The sequence below is a fragment of the Littorina saxatilis genome, linkage group LG4, assembly GCF_037325665.1.
Source record: "Littorina saxatilis isolate snail1 linkage group LG4, US_GU_Lsax_2.0, whole genome shotgun sequence".
Classification (NCBI taxonomy): Eukaryota; Metazoa; Mollusca; class Gastropoda; order Littorinimorpha; family Littorinidae; genus Littorina; species Littorina saxatilis.
The window spans coordinates 12766070-12785476 of NC_090248.1; the positions used below are offsets into that span (position 1 = coordinate 12766070).

At 39.8% G+C, this 19407-nt stretch overlaps 1 protein-coding gene across 4 annotated transcripts in view; it reads right to left on the minus strand.

Moving 5' to 3' along the window:
* The window catches only part of LOC138963981 (coiled-coil domain-containing protein 66-like), a 43847-nt gene that overhangs the window by 2093 nt on the left and 22347 nt on the right, over nt 1–19407 (minus strand). For 3 of the 4 annotated variants that reach the window (XM_070335842.1, XM_070335841.1, XM_070335840.1), the window contains 7 exons: nt 15963–16235; nt 14880–15155; nt 13554–14272; nt 11844–11930; nt 7926–11105; nt 2434–2484; nt 686–794 (listed from right to left, as the gene is read on the minus strand). In XM_070335842.1, the coding sequence (XP_070191943.1) occupies nt 11031–11105; nt 11844–11930; nt 13554–14272; nt 14880–15155; nt 15963–16235 (1430 nt within the window). In that variant the 3' untranslated portion in view covers nt 686–794; nt 2434–2484; nt 7926–11030. The remainder of the gene's footprint in view (nt 1–685; nt 795–2433; nt 2485–7925; nt 11106–11843; nt 11931–13553; nt 14273–14879; nt 15156–15962; nt 16236–19407) is intronic. The other variant, XM_070335843.1, reaches the window with a different exon arrangement.

Consider the following 19407-nt stretch of genomic DNA (forward strand, 5'->3'; position numbering starts at 1 on the left):
GCAAACAAAAACATAATAGCAAAATCTCAAAGTATGTGCGAGTCCCCTAATATGGACCACCTTCAACAAATCGAAGAAAATAAAATCTAAAGGCTATTTTCATTATTTCATTAAGAAGCTTGCTGGAAATAACCTATAACTAGCCCTCGAGATTTTAAAAAAAAATATCAAAAAGTCTTCTTTTAGTGGAAGTTGATAATTTCACTTATTTTCACTCTGTTTTTAAACTTCAAATAATGCTCTCATCAACCCAAAACAGATCAATCTAAAGCATATCTTAATTAGTCTGACTTGTACACTAAGTTGTATCATGTTATTTTGAAGTATAGGGGGCTTTTTACAGTCACTCGTGAAGGCCGCTTAACTGGTCCAAGGACCATTTGTGATTTTTTTCTGTGTTTAATTTTTGCTGAATGTCTATCAAACCTCTTTCACTCTAATTAGGCCTAACGGTTAACCTAAGAGAGAAGGACTACCAAACACAAAATGAAACTTCTTCGCAAGAAAACAAGCTAGTTATCAGTATGAAACAAAAAGTGGTCCATATTAGGAGCCCTTCCCCTAATACGTACATGTCTTTAATGACGTCATATAACCTTTTTTTTCAATAAAAGCTGAGCGGCACTGGCACGACCTCATTTTTCAATCAAATTGCAAGACGAACAACAGATAACAATGGTCTTACCATGGACGTTTTCCAGGCCCCGCTTTGTTCTCTTGGTCAGTGGCTCCGGACCCTGCACCCCTGGATCGTCCAATAGGTCCAGTCCGGCACTGACCACAGCGCTCAGGGACTGGCAGTACATGTGGATAGTGACATAACCAGCGTTACCTCGAGGCGGCAACTCCCCCCCCCCCCCCCCCCTTCCCTATGCATCTAATCGCGGAGAACACTTGAAGTCAAGGAACACAGCAAGAAATTAAGCAGAACCTTTCGAACAAGAAACAAGAAACTCCATGTCAAAAATTTGAAAGTGATTTTTGTTTGTTATTCTTCTTCTTCTTCTTCAGCGTTCGACGATGGCTGTGTCTAGATTCTTTGGCCCGTGATGTTGACGAAGTGGGCTGTGTGTTTGCTATGAAATGTTAGATATAAAGTCGAGAAGACACGTTTAAAAAAAGGTCTTTTTTCTGTGTGTGTCAAAACTGCATTTTGGGGGATTTCATGCTCAATGATTAATTTTGTTTCTGCATCGTACTTGATCATCTAAGTCGACAACAATGACGTTATTGATCATGATTTGACGGAATGCTATAATATTGGAAAGTAAGGAAGAAAGAAAACAAGTCGCGTAAGGCGAAATTACTACATTTAGTCAAGCTGTGAAACTCACAGAATGAAACTGAACGCACTGCATTTTTTCACAATGACCGTAGTCCGCCGCTCGTGCAAAAGGCAGTGACATTAAACGAGCCTGTTTAGCGCGGTAGTGATTGCGTTGTGCTGCATAGCACGCTTTTCTGTACCTCTCTTCGTTTAAACTTTCTGAGCGTGTTTTTAATCCAAACATATCATATCTATATGCTTTTGGAATCAGGAACCGACAAGGAATAAGAAGAATTTTATTTTAATCATAATTTTTATATTTTTAATTTTCAGAGCTTGTTTTTAATCTGAATATAACATATTTATATGTTTTTGGAATCAGAAAATGATGAAGAATAAGATGAACGTAATTTTGGATCATTTTATAAAAAAATAATTTTATTTACAATTTTTAGATGTGTAATGACCAAAGTCATTAATTAATTTTTAAGCCTCCAAGCTGAAATGCAATACCAAAGTCCGGTCTTTGTCGAAGATTGCTTGGCCAAAATTTCAATCAATTTGATTGAAAAATGAGGGTGTGACAGTGCCGCCTCAACTTTGACAAAAAGCCGGATACAGTGACGTCATCAAAGACATTTATCGAAAACTGAATGAAAAAACTGGCCGGGGATATCTTACCCAGGAACTCTCATGTAAAATTTCATAAAGATCGGTCCAGTAGTTTACTCTGCCGGAATCGCTCTACACACACACACGCACGTCAGACAGACAGACAGACAGACAGACACAGACAGACAGACACAGACAGACACACACACACACACACACACACACACACACACATACACCACGACCCTCGTCTCGATTCCCCATCTATGTTAAAACATTTAGTCAAAACTTGACTAAATGTAAAAACGGTACCAGGAAGCAAGTCTGTGACGGCCTATGAACAAGACACAAAACTAAGCGACATTAACCACCACACCATAACAACAAAAATTGGTTTTAAAACCTATTACTTTTAAAATGAATTCAGTGATATTACAATATTAGTAAAAGACTTTAAATGACAAAAAGTAACGGGGAAAAAAATACAGTTTTAAAACATTCAAGTAGACTTACACTCGTGTTTGCAAACCATCACACTATAACTGTATACTCACAAGAAGGAAAACTACGAGCGCTTGCATCCCCATTGTAGAGCTTGTGCCTCTCTGAAATCCAGATGGCCAAATGATAAAGTGCCCGCATGCAGAGAGTCGCAGGGTGTAAGAATTACTTGTTAATGTCACAAACCGGATGTTCGCCATTTTAAACACATCATGTGCAAGGCAATAGGAAAATTGATGACGATTAGAGATATTTATTACGCTATTCATGTGTAGGTATAGGCATAGACCTATATTATAGGTCCCTGGTATAGGTCACTAACTGCGTTTTTAGCAAATGCTGCATTTTCTGAAGAATTGTCTCGCATTCAGACTGGCAGTAGCTGATGATCTGGCAACTGTTACGTAATAGCTGTTCTGTGGTTGTTTGGCTGCGGTCAGTTTTTGTCTTGTTTTGTATAGTTTAGTTTGTGTTTTGTTCTCATTTATTTTATCTCCCTTCATTTATTTTAGCCTCCGTGTGTGAAACAAAGAAAGGCTACTAGAAAGTAGTAACTCCTGCCACAATAGCCAACCACTCTCTCCCGAGTGTGTGTGTGTGTGTGTGTGTGTCAGTGTGTGTGTGTGTGTGTATATGTGTGTGTGTGTATGTACCTCCCACGAGAGGACAACTTATTGTGTTCCTTTGTCTATTGATTTTACTAATTACACATGTACTTGGCCTGCAGGGACACCTGTATAGAGGCCGGAAACTGTTGGTTGCCCTTTCATGACAGGTGACACCGTACCGTGTCTGTGTGCCATCCCTTTTAAACGAGGATTCTGTGCTTAGCAGTGTCTACATGACAAGCGACGGTGTCAGGCTATACCACCTGTTGTGATAAAGGTACTCTGTTCAGCCGTTTCTTTGTGTCTATTTCCGCCACACTTGTCATTAAAACATAGATCATGGCTATTCAAATTAAGGTAATTGGTCAATGTTAACCAGATTGGGTCGTAGTGTTCTAAACTCGGAGCCCTTGGGAGTGAACGGACGGACGGACGACTCGGGTGAGTACATAGACTCACTTTTGCTTCGCATGTGAGTCAAAAACGCTGGCGCTGGACCCGAGTACTCTTCAGACTGGCTCGCTCCCCCAGTATGAAAGTTTTTGTCTTGTGCACGTGGATTTAAAAAAATAAAATAAAATAAATAAATAAATATTTATTTATTTTACACAATTAAAAAAATTATTGGAGTAAAATAAAACATTAAAACGTTCATAATAAACAAAAGTAAACAAGAATTAAAAAAGAAAAAATAGACCGCCCATGCCGGGAATCGAACCCGGATCACTTGGATTTAAAAAACAAAAAAACAAAAAAAATTATTTATTTATTTTACACAATTAAAAAAATTATTACAGTAAAATAAAACATTAAAACGTTCATAATAAACAAAAGTAAACAAGAATTAATTAAAAAAAAAATAGACCGCCCATGCCGGGAATCGAACCCGGATCCCTTTGGCCATAGTCGGAATCGCTTTCCTCCAAGCCAACAAATCAGACACTCGCCAGTGAACTCAAATGCCTATAGTCCTCGCGCAGTGGTACACGCACGCAAAACACGCAAAGCGGCCTGGTGTGGTGTCGCTGGCTGGGCGGTTTATCAGCCGAACGGCTGTTCTATCCCACCGCGAATCGCGCCCGCCGTTAAGAGTGGCTTTTGTGATTTATTTCGCATTTAGGTCCCAGGTAACATTATGAAGTTTTAATACGATCAATCGGACCTATTATCAAGTTAGTGTATCAACTTTTGAAAGAACTGCGCCCAGCAGTTTCCCAGCAATAAGCTGTTAAGTCGAGACAGACAGACAGACAGACACACAATTAAAGTCTGCTGGACCCTAGTACTGCGTACTCGGGGACAAATTACGGCTCTCACAAGTATACATCTACTATATAATACTGGTAGGATTTTCGGTGGTTTTTCGATTCCTGTGACCAAACCGCGCGGATTTGTGCCTTCTCCTTCGGTTGCTATGCCAACGTGACCCAGGAAATCGATTCCGCTAGGTCCCGACTTCCAATTTTGTCCACGAACAAAGTTTGAAGAGGTTTGTCTCGCAAATTTGAGCAGACAACAGTGAACTTTGACCTGAACTTTGACATCGCGCCGAAAGAGATCTGTGATTGGTTCTTCTTCAACTTTCGGTTCGACTAAACACGCGACCGCACCTCAGACGAACCTAGCTGTGTGTTTTATTTCTCTACCCCAGACGAACCTAAAATAATAAGAAGATAGATAGATCTGTTTATCTGTTAATGGAACTCCAAAATATTCCATAGATTTGTTTACTAAATAGTTCGAAACATTATCACCTGATAAGTCGCCGTATAACCTTATAGGTTCCAGCGACTAAATATTTTCCCCCGGTGCAACCATAGACATGTACGTCATCATGATCTCCCCTTAATTTGACCGTTATTTTGGCTGTCTTAGTGAAATGGTAAGATATATCTCTATGTTTTTTACATGTAAGTGTTCGGAAAAAATACAGTTATAGCAGTTATGTACAAAAATAAGCAGCATATGCTCTTTTCGCCAAAGTAAAGTCCTTTTTTCTTCTGGTTTCTTATATGTGTCACAGCACACCGCAAGCTTTTAGGCGAATAGCAAGTGAGTGGTATATATATATCATCAATTTTATAGTAGGTAACGGTGTAAATTAGTTGCCATGTTCATGTCCATTATACGTTTTCCATATTCCATATGTGTCATTTAATTGTGTGATGCTTGATGCCATGTATGTATGTGTGTGTGTGTGTACATGACTTTAAATAAGCATGGATTGGATGTGTGCACTCGATTGTGTGTGTGAACCATGTATATATTTTCTGTTGTCAATTACATATGTTATACTATGCGTTTGAATCATTAAGTATTTTAGACGTCATACTTTTTTTCGTATCTTCACGATGGCTTTTTACCCGTTTAAATTTTAATGCTTCCAACTTTCAAAGCGCTGCACGGCTGGGAAGAGATGCGCACTTTTATCACTGTTGTTCATGTAGACGTAATCATGGATTTATGCAAACGTCATACCTGCTGTATTTTATTTTGTTTGTTTGTATAGTCGCGTGCGGTCGCGCAGTCTTTTTGGTCAGTTCCGATTACCTCCCATTGATGCGAAAACCTATATGACTGTTTTTTGTTATTTTTCTCTCTGTTAATTCACCAGTGGCTATGTAACATGTGTTACAGAATTGCACCGGTGTAAGGGTTAACATTTTATTTTTCACCAAGAGAATATAATTCATTATATGCGGGATAATGTGCGGGGGGGGGGGGGGGGGGTGCAAACAACATTTTCACAACCTTATAGGTTCCAGCGACTAAATATTTTCCCCCGGTGCAACCATAGACATGTACGTCATCATGATCTCCCCTTAATTTGACCGTTATTTTGGCTGTCTTAGTGAAATGGTAAGATATATCTCTATGTTGTTTACATGTAAGTGTTCGGAAAAAATACAGTTATAGCAGTTATGTACAAAAATAAGCAGCATATGCTCTTTTCGCCAAAGTAAAGTCCTTTTTTCTTCTGGTTTCTTATATGTGTCACAGCACACCGCAAGCTTTTAGGCGAATAGCAAGTGAGTGGTATATATATATCATCAATTTTATAGTAGGTAACGGTGTAAATTAGTTGCCATGTTCATGTCCATTATACGTTTTCCATATTCCATATGTGTCATTTAATTGTGTGTTGCTTGATGCCATGTATGTATGTGTGTGTGTGTGTGTGTGTGTGTGTGTGTACATGACTTTAAATAAGCATGGATGTGTGCACTCGATTGTGTGTGTGAACCATGTATATATTTTCTGTTGTCAATGTTGTCAATTACATATGTTATACTATGCGTTTGAATCATTAAGTATTTTAGACGTCATACTTTTTTTCGTATCTTCACGATGGCTTTTTACCCGTTTAAATTTTAATGCTTCCAACTTTCAAAGCGCTGCACGGCTGGGAAGAGATGCGCACTTTTATCACTGTTGTTCATGTAGACGTAATCATGGATTCATGCAAACGTCATACCTGCTGTATTTTATTTTGTTTGTTTGTATAGTCGCGTGCGGTCGCGCAGTCTTTTTGGTCAGTTCCGATTACCTCCCATTGATGCGAAAACCTATATAAGAAGATAGATAGATCTGTTTATCTGTTAATGGAACTCCAAAATATTCCATAGATTTGTTTACTTAATTTTTAAAAGATAAGTTCGAAACATTATCACCTGATAAGTCGCCGTATAACCTTATAGGTTCCAGCGACTAAATATTTTCCCCCGGTGCAACCATAGACATGTACGTCATCATGATCTCCCCTTAATTTGACCGTTATTTTGGCTGTCTTAGTGAAATGGTAAGATATATCTCTATGTTTTTTACATGTAAGTGTTCGGAAAAAATACAGTTATAGCAGTTATGTACAAAAATAAGCAGCATATGCTCTTTTCGCCAAAGTAAAGTCCTTTTTTCTTCTGGTTTCTTATATGTGTCACAGCACACTGCAAGCTTTTAGGCGAATAGCAAGTGAGTGGTATATATATATCATCAATTTTATAGTAGGTAACGGTGTAAATTACTTGCCATGTTCATGTCCATTATACGTTTTCCATATTCCATATGTGTCATTTAATTGTGTGTTGCTTGATGCCATGTATGTATGTGTGTGTGTGTGTACATGACTTTAAATAAGCATGGATTGGATGTGTGCACTCGATTGTGTGTGTGAACCATGTATATATTTTCTGTTGTCAGTTACATATGTTATACTATGCGTTTGAATCATTAAGTATTTTACACGTCATACTTTTTTTCGTATCTTCACGATGGCTTTTTACCCGTTTAAATTTTAATGCTTCCAACTTTCAAAGCGCTGCACGGCTGGGAAGAGATGCGCACTTTTATCACTGTTGTTCATGTAGACGTAATCATGGATTCATGCAAACGCCATACCTGCTGTATTTTATTTTGTTTGTTTGTATAGTCGCGTGCGGTCGCGCAGTCTTTTTGGTCAGTTCCGATTACCTCCCATTGATGCGAAAACCTATATGACTGTTTTTTGTTATTTTTCTCTCTGTTAATTCACCAGTGGCTATGTAACATGTGTTACAGAATTGCACCGGTGTAAGGGTTAACATTTTATTTTTCACCAAGAGAATATAATTCATTATATGCGGGATAATGTGCGGGGGGGGGGGGGGGGGGGAGGGGTGCAAACAACATTTTCACAAGCACATAACCAACAAAATGACATCGCATGCGCAGCACACAAAGTGCGTAGCACGGGTACCACTAGTATATCAAATATTCCATTTAGTTCAGCAACATTGCTTCACTGAGAAATCGATACAAAACGGCATACACGTAAATATTATATGTATACAATGCAACCAATTTACAACATCAACATGTGAATCTGACATGCTGAGAATAATTTAACATGAAATCCATTCTTAAATAAAGAATGTCACACAGCAATAATAAATATCCCATACCTCAAAAATACTGTAGTCGTAGTTATGAGGGTTTTTCACTCCTCAATCTGGCCAGGGTATAACCAAAACAGCAAAAGGAGCCTTGTACAGACAGGTTGACTTCAGGTGGTACATAACAGCTAACATTGCAATGACACTGACAGGTGACAGCATACCAAAAAATGCAGTAAAAAAAAAGTATTCTTCCAAGCGGCTACAAAACTGCCAAAGAGAGTACAGTTTTCATAAGCCAATGAAAACTTGCCATACAAACAATAGGCACTTCAATGAAGTATATTTTAACAAATAATAAGCAGGCAACTGATTCCTGCACAGGCACATGAAAAGATTATTCTTTTAAAGGACACAAACAAATGAAGTCAAGTCAAAATTTACTGCCTGCCACATCAGTGTGGTCTAAAATTGGTACTATCACTTACCGTGGGTGACCCAATTTTCATCGATTCGACCTAGCTCTATTCAAAGCAAGACTTCACTGTGACCCAGCGTCACCGAATTTGAGTTTGATATAAAATGTGGCACGCAGACAAGAAAAAACAAGGACGCAAAGTTCTGCATTTAGATCCGATGGCATAAATCATAGCCAGGGTGCTGTAAAAACAATGTATTGGAACTTGTTTTCACGTTATTATTTCACGTCTGTCTATTGGTTTGATTTGTCTCTTTCGTTTTAACACACACACACACACACACACACACACACACACACACACACACACACACACACACACACACTGACCAGAGCTTATTAACTAATCAAACATAAAGTCAACAGGCAATCTGATCATATTGTCGTAATTTATTTGTAATTATGTTCTTAACCATTCCAGCATGTGCATGGGAAATATCGCAGATGAAAACGTTTAATAAGATGCATTGCATGCACAACATGAAGTTGTCACATAATCATATTCTTGCAACATCAATTAGCAGAACATGAGCTAATCTATCTGAATACAATATTTTAATAGGTTTTAATAACATAGGCTGGGCAAGCCTTAGATGTGAAACACAATGTGAAACACACACACACACACACACACACACACACACACACACACTCTCTCTCTCTCTCTCTCACATACACACACCCCCCACCTCTCTCTCTCTCACACACACACACACACACACACACACACACACACACACACACACGGACTGAATTGAATTTTGGCATCATAGCAGTTTTTTTCAATCAAGATACTTAAAGACTAACTCAATGAAAGATACACTCCTTCAGCTGATAAAAGAAGAGGTACTACACAAGAACTTCTTCCTCATTTCTAATAAAGAGTGAGAAATAGGCAGAAAAAGTAACATTTGTTGCAAATTTGTGTACATGTCTTCTCACTTTTAACTACCCATGGAACTGACGTTTAAAGTAGGTCATCGAAATCGAAAGTATGGGTAGAAGAAGCTGTGAAAGCACGAAACTAAATCTTCAAAATGCTACAAAGTGACGATTTCCATTGGCATATGGACGGCTTTGTAAATGTAAATGCATACCAGAGTTTGTTTATGCTTTTACTGGTTTTATAATAAACAAAAGAAAAAAAGAACTAAAATCAAAATGCTATTTATGAAGTTACAAATGCAAGAAATTATCAGATCTAATCAAGCTTCTGTGTACATAAAGATAAAATTACACACTAGCATGCACACACACACACACACTCACACATGCATGCACACACACAGACACACACACATGCATGCATGCATACACACACACACACAAACTTGTTCAGGATACACCATTGGAGAACTGGTGTAAATAAACATACATGTAATATTCACTTCAAAGATGTTATCGTTGTAGTTGCATGATCTCTGGCCAGGCTATGGCAGTTACATATGTTTTAATGGGAATATTTATTTGAATGACAGCACAATAATCACAGCTCCTTTGATGAAACCTACAAATGAAGATTAGGAAAGGGAACAAATCACTGGTATCAAAACTGCTTCCAGTGTGCTGTCGCAAAATACAATTGTTCTGCTCAAACATTCTTGTCAATCTACCAAGAGAGTTTGTTTGTTTGTTTGTTTGTTTGTTTGTTTGTTTGTTTATTTGTTGCTTAACGTCCAGCCGACTACGCAGAGCCATATCAGGACGAGGAAGGGGGGGGATGAAGGGGGCCACTTGTCAAGCGATTCCTGTTTACAAATGCACTAACCCATTACTTGTGTCCCAGCAGGCTTTAGTAAAACTAAATTAATACCTACTGGAAGATTACCAGTTTCCAGTATGTTAAAATAGGCTTAACCTATCTACTGCTGGACTTACATCAGAACACTAACAGATTAAACTATACATGAATCGCGAGACAAGCGGCAAGAGAAGAGATTTTTGGAAAAAATACAGGTGAATGAGCAAGAAGGCAGAAAAAAGAAAAGAATTCATTAAGAAAAAGAGAGCATGACAGGAAAGAGGAACCAAAAATCTACCTAACAGCAAACTAGAAAGCTCCTGCGGTTCCAAAAACAGGAGGGGCTTTTAATTTCATAACCGCAGTGCCCCACTGCGGGACCAAGAGAGTTACATATCTCATCTGTCAAACATACTGATACAAAACTGGCCTTTCATAAATGGACCTTTTGAATGTGGACGGATTTGTGTTTACAGAGTAATATGTGGTACATGTATTATGTTAGATAAAAAAGATAACTTCAAAATGCGCTCTGCAGTTGCTTCAAACTGCAGCATGTCAATGTATGCTTACTGCAAACTGCAGCATTTCAACACCTCCGGCTTCTCAAGGAAGGCATTATGACCAAAATAAATAACAATTTACAAGGAACGATCTCTTCTGACAAGCCAGTAGATGACATTCTTTTATCCCCACTTGTTGTAAACCTGACTCCTTGATTAGGTAGGTGAAAATAAAGGAAATTACTGTACATCCATTTACTTTATAAATAAATAAGCTATTAAAACAATTTACACAGAGAGAGTGAGAGACGGCTGATCGCTACGAACACAACAAAATAGATAAATGAAGAATACAAGTAAACAATAAGACAGTAATAGTGGTTCATCGAACTGTATTACGTCAACCAAATTGAGACAAAATATCAATCTGTCATAACATTTGATGGACAAGTTCAGAGTTGCTTTTCCAGGTTAAGGTCACTGGGAGACATGCAAGTTTCAAGCTCTCGTTGCCGTTGCATCAAGGTCTGAAACAAAAACGCACAAAAAGTCCTGTGAAAGTATTACCCAAAAAACCATGAGCATCAGGTATCTTATCAAATGGTAAGTCACTTCAGTGCTTCCGTAATTTCTAGTAGTTTACCGGTAGAAAATACCAGAAATCAAACCGTCAACAGGTAGCTGTGCCGCACGAACCCGTCAAAGCAAATAAAGAGTTGTTATATATCATTACGCCTTAGTTTGAATGGTTGACATGAACAAGTGACCCTTTCTTGTGGGAGCTCTATCTCCCTGCTGTTTAGGTAATATCAGTTTGTTGATTAAAGACATAGCATGATCACGGGTCAACTTGGCGTCAACCATTCTTACTGTCTTTATAATATTGATGAATCAGTGAGCACTATACAGTGCCAGGTGGCATCATATTGGCAAGTCATTGGTTTGAACTGAGCTGTTGGGCAAAAGTACACAGTTGTTATGTTTTCCATATGAATGATCAGGTGTGATTCTTTGTGGTCCTGTGGTTACCTCCTCACATAGCACCCCTGTACATCTCTTCACTGGGAATTTTTGCTTCATTTTAAAAACTTCTGAAGATGCATTACCACTGCCCATATGGCAGATTGATTGAAAATAGCCATACTAGTAATCTCATTTGATTTGATTGAGTCACCTTCTCTGTACCAAGTGTTAAGCACAGGCCAACAACAAAACCAACAACTGGTCAACAAGCTTATGAGTCTATTGAAGTTGGACTATCGTACCTGTTTTAGTGTGGACAGCTGCTGCAGGATCTGGTCTTGTCTAGCGGTAGGGTGGTCTTTTACCAAACTTGGGTTCATGATTGGGTCCTGCAAACACACAAGTATAATCACATTTACATTCACAAACGTTTTCCTATTGTATTTAAACTATACTAAAATCTATGATGGATGATATCAGGTCTAAATCAATGGCCATTACTACAGAGAAAGCAAAAGGATTATTCTTTAACAACTGAACAAATCATTTGAGTAAGAATGAATTTTATAGCAAGCAACATCAAGTGTTTATGTGAAATGCTTTAAGTGTGCACAAATTCAAGACCTGTGATCCTTTTGGATATTCAGCATCTTCAAATATAGTAAATAAAACTTTATCAAAATCATTCTCAACAACACAGAAACAGCATAAAAAAACCACATTGTTTGCAAATTCCTAAAGACTTTGCTTTTATTTTGTGCTACATGTAAAATGTTACCATCAAAACTTAAAAACAAGCACATTTCGAAAATGCAACCAAATAATATACACCAGCAGACAAAAAGAACAGTGTTTACAACAGTAAAACTAAACTCTTGGTTGGACAAACTGACAGATGGCGTGCTGACGGAAATGACATTTTGGAAAATGATACATGCTGAGATAATTTAAGTCATGCTGTTCACGCAATGGATAAACAGTAAAAGCAGACCAAAATAAAAAGGATAGTTGACTGGGTTAAGCAATGCATAAAACAGACTATGAAATGCAAGATCTGTCACATATATTTCTTTTAACTCAGTGTGCAAGGCAAGAGTGCATGCAGAATATAAAAGAAGCTTAAAAAGGACAAGCACCAATGCCTATAACATCTTCTAAACAAACATGCACAAACAACTACTTTTAAATCAATAAGTAAGATTGCAAACAAAATCTGTGGACAGGAAATGAGTTCATTTATGTATTGTATATCCTCCTCGTATTTGACGCAGCTGACATCAAGTTTGTGTGTGTAAGTTTTTCTTTTAAAATAGTAACAACAAACTTGACAAATTGACTGGATTTCATCTGATGAAAAACACAATTCATGTCAAACGCTGTCTCTGAACTTTAAACTTTTCACAAATGTTATTATTAGTGTTCAAAGAGCCTGAAGAGGTATTTTTTAAACGACAACAGTTCACGCAAAAGAATGACATCAATGAGAACTTGTTAAAAACACTGTATGCCCTAATGTGACATTAAGGGTGAAAGTTACAACATGTCAGGGGGTGGTGAGGGATTGCGGAAGACCCATGAAAGCCCTCACACTCCATTGACAGATTGACAACAAGTGTGACAGAAACACTCCATGCACCAGAGTGACAAGTTTAAAGGCCTCAACTGTCTCTGATCTGGTCAGGCTTTTGCCTGCAAAAAGACCATCCCTCCACTTGGTCACATTATCAAAACTCAACATCCTGACTGCTTACTGAGTTTAGTTGCAATTTTTGTGTGAATTGATTTCCGAAAAAGGCACCAGTGTCTTTTACGCAAATCAATTCTTACAAAAAATACTGCTGTGCACAGAGCGCACCCAGGCTGTTCATTTTTGCTATGTGACCAAGTGGAGGGATGGTCCTATCACGTGTTAAAGTCTGGCCAGATCTGAGACGGTCAGGTGAATAGTTTTCACGAGGCGGAGTGGGCCCTTATTAAAGAAAACAGTGTACGACCTCATGCCTCCCTCTCACCTTGTTGCGAGGGGCGGGCTGTCTCTGCTTGTCCTCGAACACTTCCAGCGGGTTTCCAAAGTCCGCCGGCCGCAGATTCTCATGGTAGTGCTTTCTTGCCTGCTTGATGCGTGTGTTCTCACGTGACAAATGCACAGGATCTTCCGCCTTCGAAGGGTCGAGGATGTCGGTTGTGCGCGTGAAGGGGATGAAGTCGTTCTCTCTTGTCGGGACTTTGATGTTGCCTCTCTCGTCAATGACAGGCGAGAAGCCTCTGTCGGAGCGACGGTTGCTGCGTTGACCTGCGTCACGGCCCGTATCATAGTCTCTGGTAGAGTCGTTAGCTCCCCTGTGCTTCACGCTCGGCACTGGGGGAGAGCGGTTACGCTCGGACGGCCTGTACTTCCCTCCCGTTCGATTGACCGGCGGGGAGTGAGAGCGATGGGATAAGTCTCCGCCACCATTCACACCCTGCTGCCTCTCCTCTCTCCTGTCCGCAAAGTCTGACTCCACATGGAGAATGTTGTGCTCGGAGGAGGATGGGTGCTGGGAAGGTCGTTTGTGTTTTTCTGTGGGGATTACCTCTTTGTTGAGCTCCACCAGGTACTGCATCTGACGTTCTCGCTTGGCGCGCCGCTCCTCACTCTCCTGTTTCTTCCGCTCGTAGAACGGGTCTTTCTCCGACTGCTTCACTGGAGCTTTCAGCTTGGGGTTCTGGTAGTTCCACTTCGCGGGCCTGCCTGGACGTCATACAAGCACAAAAGCTGGTGAATCCTATCTCCTTGTTCAGAAAGAACTAAGACAAACCCTTTCCAGTAATAAAAGAAAGAGTGGGGACCTTCTTGGAGTATCAACTGAAGTTTACAAGGGTGATTTCTCCCTAAATTCCTCCAGGTTTTTTTCTGCTACCTTAGCAGGGCTTACATTTCTTAATCCATTTTCCAGCTAGAAGTCATGAGATAGGGAGAGACCTGACTTCAGTGCCTATATGCTACAAGAAAACCCAAAGCTCTGAAATACTTTTCTGACATAAAATGCAGATTTTCAAGCAAAAGTCTATGGATTAACAGACTGGCATTACACATTACAGATCTGTAGGGTATTCTGCCTTCCACTACAAAAGCTTTGGACAAAACTAATAAAGCATGAAGTCAAAAAGCATTACAAAAAATCTAAAAGCTTCAAATTAAAACTATCAAGTACCTACAGACCACAACCTTCTCTTTTTAAACTCAATTCCCAAAAGCTTGACTAAACTAAAAGCATTTGACAGTGGACAGAGAGAAAGCGGGAAGGGGTTTAACATGCACACAGAGAAAGAGGGGGAAAAAATGCAGTAAACTGTACCATCGCGTGGATGTTGTGCTGGAGCTCTCTGCTTGGTGGTTTTTGAGGGAGGGGGTCTGCCTCTGGGATTTTCTGGAGGTCTTCTCCTCTCAGCACTGCTGACTCGACCTTGTCTGGGGCCTCTGTTGTCATCGTTGTTCCTGTTGTAGTTGTCTCTGCTGTTGTCCCTGTTGTTTCTGTTGTTGTCCCTGTTGTTTCTGTTGCTGGGCTGGCCGCGGAACTCTATGTCCACCTCACTGAACTCACGCCGCAGACCTCCTGAGAGCCCCAGGTCGTCTGAAATCACACACAACAATCCAGTTGTGTACTGTTTCTCACAATGCATGCACAAGAAGGAGGAAGAATGTGCTAGGGGATCTTGAAACCCTTTCGTTTTCTTTCGTGTATTGACCTACGACAGTACTGAAAAAGTCTATGGATATCATACATTTAAAAGAAATTCTACAGAACATGCTCCAAATGGCCTCCGCGCCGCTGCAGGCAAACTTGAACTCGCCGCGCAAAGTTATCAATCACCCGCACACACTCCTGTTGCGAGATTCCGCTAATGGTTGTTGTGATGGCTCTCTTGAGTTCTGTGATTGTCTGTGGGTTGTTCCTGTAGACGTTGTCTTTCAGGAACCCCCAAAGATAGAAATCTGGGGGATTTAAATCCGGGGGAGGCCATTTGGAGCATGTTCTGTAGAATGAGCATAACTTTCCTGAAAGACAAGCTAGAACGCTAACATTTTCTGTGCAAATCATGCAGAGGCTACTTTGTGTGTGTAAATAAATTGTATGAAGATTGCTTTATTTTTGTTCAATTTATGACGTTTTGTTTGGGTACTCTTTTTTGGGGGGGTCACCCTGTACATGAGAAACCACAACACTTTTGCTAGCATTAAGCCTAACTCTGGAAGACGGCATACCAGCTTTAGAATGAATGTGCAGATACAATGTACGATTAAAAACAGCTTCAGGCCAAATCACAAACTACGTCTCAGCAGGTCCGCTAAAAGAAACATGACCAGCTGGTATTATTTTGTCCTGTTCATTGAATTCAAAACCCTGTTAACAACCCTTTCCTGGTACTGGAATTCTCACCGGTCTGTGTGGCAAACTCTCGGTCATACAGATGGTCCCGTGGCTGGCTCGGCTGCCTGTTCTGACTGGGGGTTAGTGTCCGGTTCTCCATGTACGGTTCATGAACCGGCGGCTGCGTGGATCTCTCCTGGTGACGGCCCGGGCCACCACCGGCATTGTACATGGATCCTGCGCCGCGAGGAGAGTTGTAGGCGTAGTTGTCGCGAGGGGACGGCTGAAGGCCAGGGACGGACGATGGGTCCACTCCAGCGTTGTGCAGTCTGGGGGTTATGGCTGAACAAGGAAGAGAGATAGAGAAAGGAGTGTTACATATTGATTGATTGATTGATGGACTTGTTGAAATTTTGCACTCGGAGTGAACATAAGACTTGCCTTTTGTTATAGTGGACGGAGTGAACATAAGACTTGCCTTTTGTTATAGTGGAATAAGTGAGAAAGAGAGAGAGACAAAAAGAGAGAGAGAGAGAGAGAGAGAGAGAGAGAGAGAGAGAGAGAGAGAGAGAGAGAAAAAAAGAGAGTGAAAGAGACCAGAGAGAGAGAGAGAAAGAAAGAGAGAGAGAGAGAGAAAGAGAGAGTGAAAGCAACACAGAGAGAGAGAGAGAGAGAGAGAGAGAGAGAGAGAGAGAGAGAGAGAGAGAGAAAAGAGAGTGAAAGAGACCAGAGAGAGAGAGAGAAAGAAAGAGAGAGAGAGAGAGAGAGAGAGAGAGAGAGAGAGAGAGAGAGAGAGAGATAGATAGAGAAAGAGAGAGTGAAAGCGACAGAGAGAGAGAGAGAGAGAGAGAGAGAGAGAGAGAGAGAGAGAGAGAGAGAGAGAGAGAGAGAACAAGAATGTTACTAATTGATTGATCAATTGATTTATTGACTAATTGACTAATACTGATAGTTTTCACTTGGACACAGATTTACATTTTCCCATGGCAGAATAAGTGGAACGAACGACCAAAACAACGTTTGACAGACAGACAGACAGACAGACAGACAGACAAATATATATGAGATACAGAGAAAACTGTTACAGAAATTAATTGTTAAATAGTTTTCGTTTAAATAAAGTATGCTTAACCTGTGTAATCAACTAAGAAGGCTGACACTTAAAATAAAATGATTCACACTATCTCAGCTCAAAACGACAGTCTAAATTAAGAGATTGTTCATACCTTTTTTTTAATTTGTTATTATCCTACATGTTAACTTAATTATCTGAAGGGTTCCTTCGTTTATAAGAAGTGCAGAAAAATGTATTGTTAATGTCCGTTAAGAGATAAATCAAATGTGTGTGTGTGTCAGCAGATGGATGACCTGTCCTATGAAAACTAGTCCGTAGAATGTCTGTGACAGAAGGCAGCAACAGTCTGTGTATGTGGAAATAGTGTGGGTGGAGGTTGAGGTGGGGCTCATGGATCTTTCTTTATTTGGTGTTTAACGTCGTTTTCAACCACGAAGGTTATATCGCGACGGGGAAAGGGGGGAGATGGGATAGAGCCACTTGTCAATCGTTTCTTGTTCACAAAAGCACTAATCAAAAAATTGCTCCAGGGGCTTGCAACGTAGTACAATATATGACCTTACTGGGAGAATGCAAGTTTCCAGTACAAAGGACTTAACATTTCTTACATACTGCTTGACTAAAATCTTTACAAACATTGACTACATTCTATACAAGAAACACTTAACAAGGGTAAAAGGAGAAACAGAATCGGTTAGTCGCCTCTTACGACATGCTGGGGAGCATCGGGTAAATTCTTCCCCCTAACCCGCGGGGGGTGGCTCATGGATGAAGACAGTTACAATTGACTATATTGAGTGGAAGGAGAAGGGAGGGGAGGGGGGGGGGGGGGTGGTGCGTGAAGGGCCAGAAGTTAAAACTAATTGTTTGAATAAAACAGAACAAGCAAACATGAATCGGTAATCACCATCTTCTTTGTACTCTCTTACCTGCAAAGGAATTCTTCTAAACCTTGGAGTGTTTCTTGTTAGTAAATAATCCACATGCAAAATGAACTTTATTATAAGCATGTATACACTTTAAAAGTAGAATGCTGGGGATATTAATGTTTCAAGATGATACAGAAAAGCAGTAGAATTATGGTCCTCATATGAAAAGTTGGTTAGGTAGTACGCTAGGTTGTGCAGAGATGTGATGATTTCTGTGTATATATATATATGTCTTTGTTTGTTTTGTTTTTATTTTGTTTTTTTTGTTTTGTTTTTTCTTTGACTGTTTTATTATTTGACTGTATTATTATTAAGCAGGTAGTACGTTCATAATGTCCTCATTGTTTGCTTGTGTTGTCCTTGTAAAAAATAAATAAGTGTAAAATAAAAAATTTTAAAAATAAAAAAAATAAAAGCTGAGTCACTCCAACATTTCTTCAGCTAACAATTAAACTGGAAGATTGATGTGGTTTTACCCATTGTTTTTCAATACAAATAAGGATTAATTGGTGTATCAGATTACCAACAAAGTTAGTACATGTCTTGTATCAGTAAATATCCAGGTGTTAAACCTACTGTCATTACAAAAACAAAGCAACACCAAGGTTAGTGAACAGCTGGGAAATGCAGGTGCTACTGGATAGTATTTTACCCCATGTTTCCTCCCAATATATAGAACGCAGTGATAAACGTGAGCAAACAAAGATTTCCCAGCTCTGAAATCTGAGCACATTAGTTATTGTAGGATATGAAAACATTTCTCTCAATGCATGTAGCAGATGGCTGCTTAAAGTACACGCCGGTAAACGCTGTACGCCACAAAAAAACACTGTGTTGTACGGCAGCATTCTGTATAGTCCCAACGTCAACCAGGTTTCGAGTGGAAATTTAGGTGTGTATCTCCCAAACAAATTAATACTGCGTCATAATTATCGAAGCCAGGGATGGTTTTTGGGTCTCTGTGGATTCACGATTGCATGGGATCGATGATCAATTGGTAGCGGTTTGAATTTGAAGGCTTCTGTTTTCAATTTGTACCGGTATTAATTACTTTTGGGATATACACACCTTTTGCACTCAAAACCTTGTCGACTTCATGACTTCAGAATACTGCCAGTGTGATTTTGTGGCCTATAGCTTACCCCGGCGTGAAGTTAAACCAAACAATTAAATGCCATGCAATGTTTCAACACCCCAACAAACTGATCAAAAGCCTTGTTAATAAAGACAATGTGCAAGTTAAGCCAGGGAACAAACTTGGAATGTTTTGAGAAGTGGGGGATCCCGGATCCATGCATACTGTGAAGGCAGCACATCACCAATTAGGACAAAAGCATCTTCCTTCGCATGTCTCTTTTCAGATCGACACAATAAGGGGGGGGGGTAGCTCAGTTGCTAGAGCACTGGACCTGTCTTCTTCTTCTTCTGCGTTCGTGGGCTGAAACTCCCATGTACACTCGTGTTTTTTGCACGAGTGGAAGTTTACGTGTATGACCGTTTTTTACCCCGC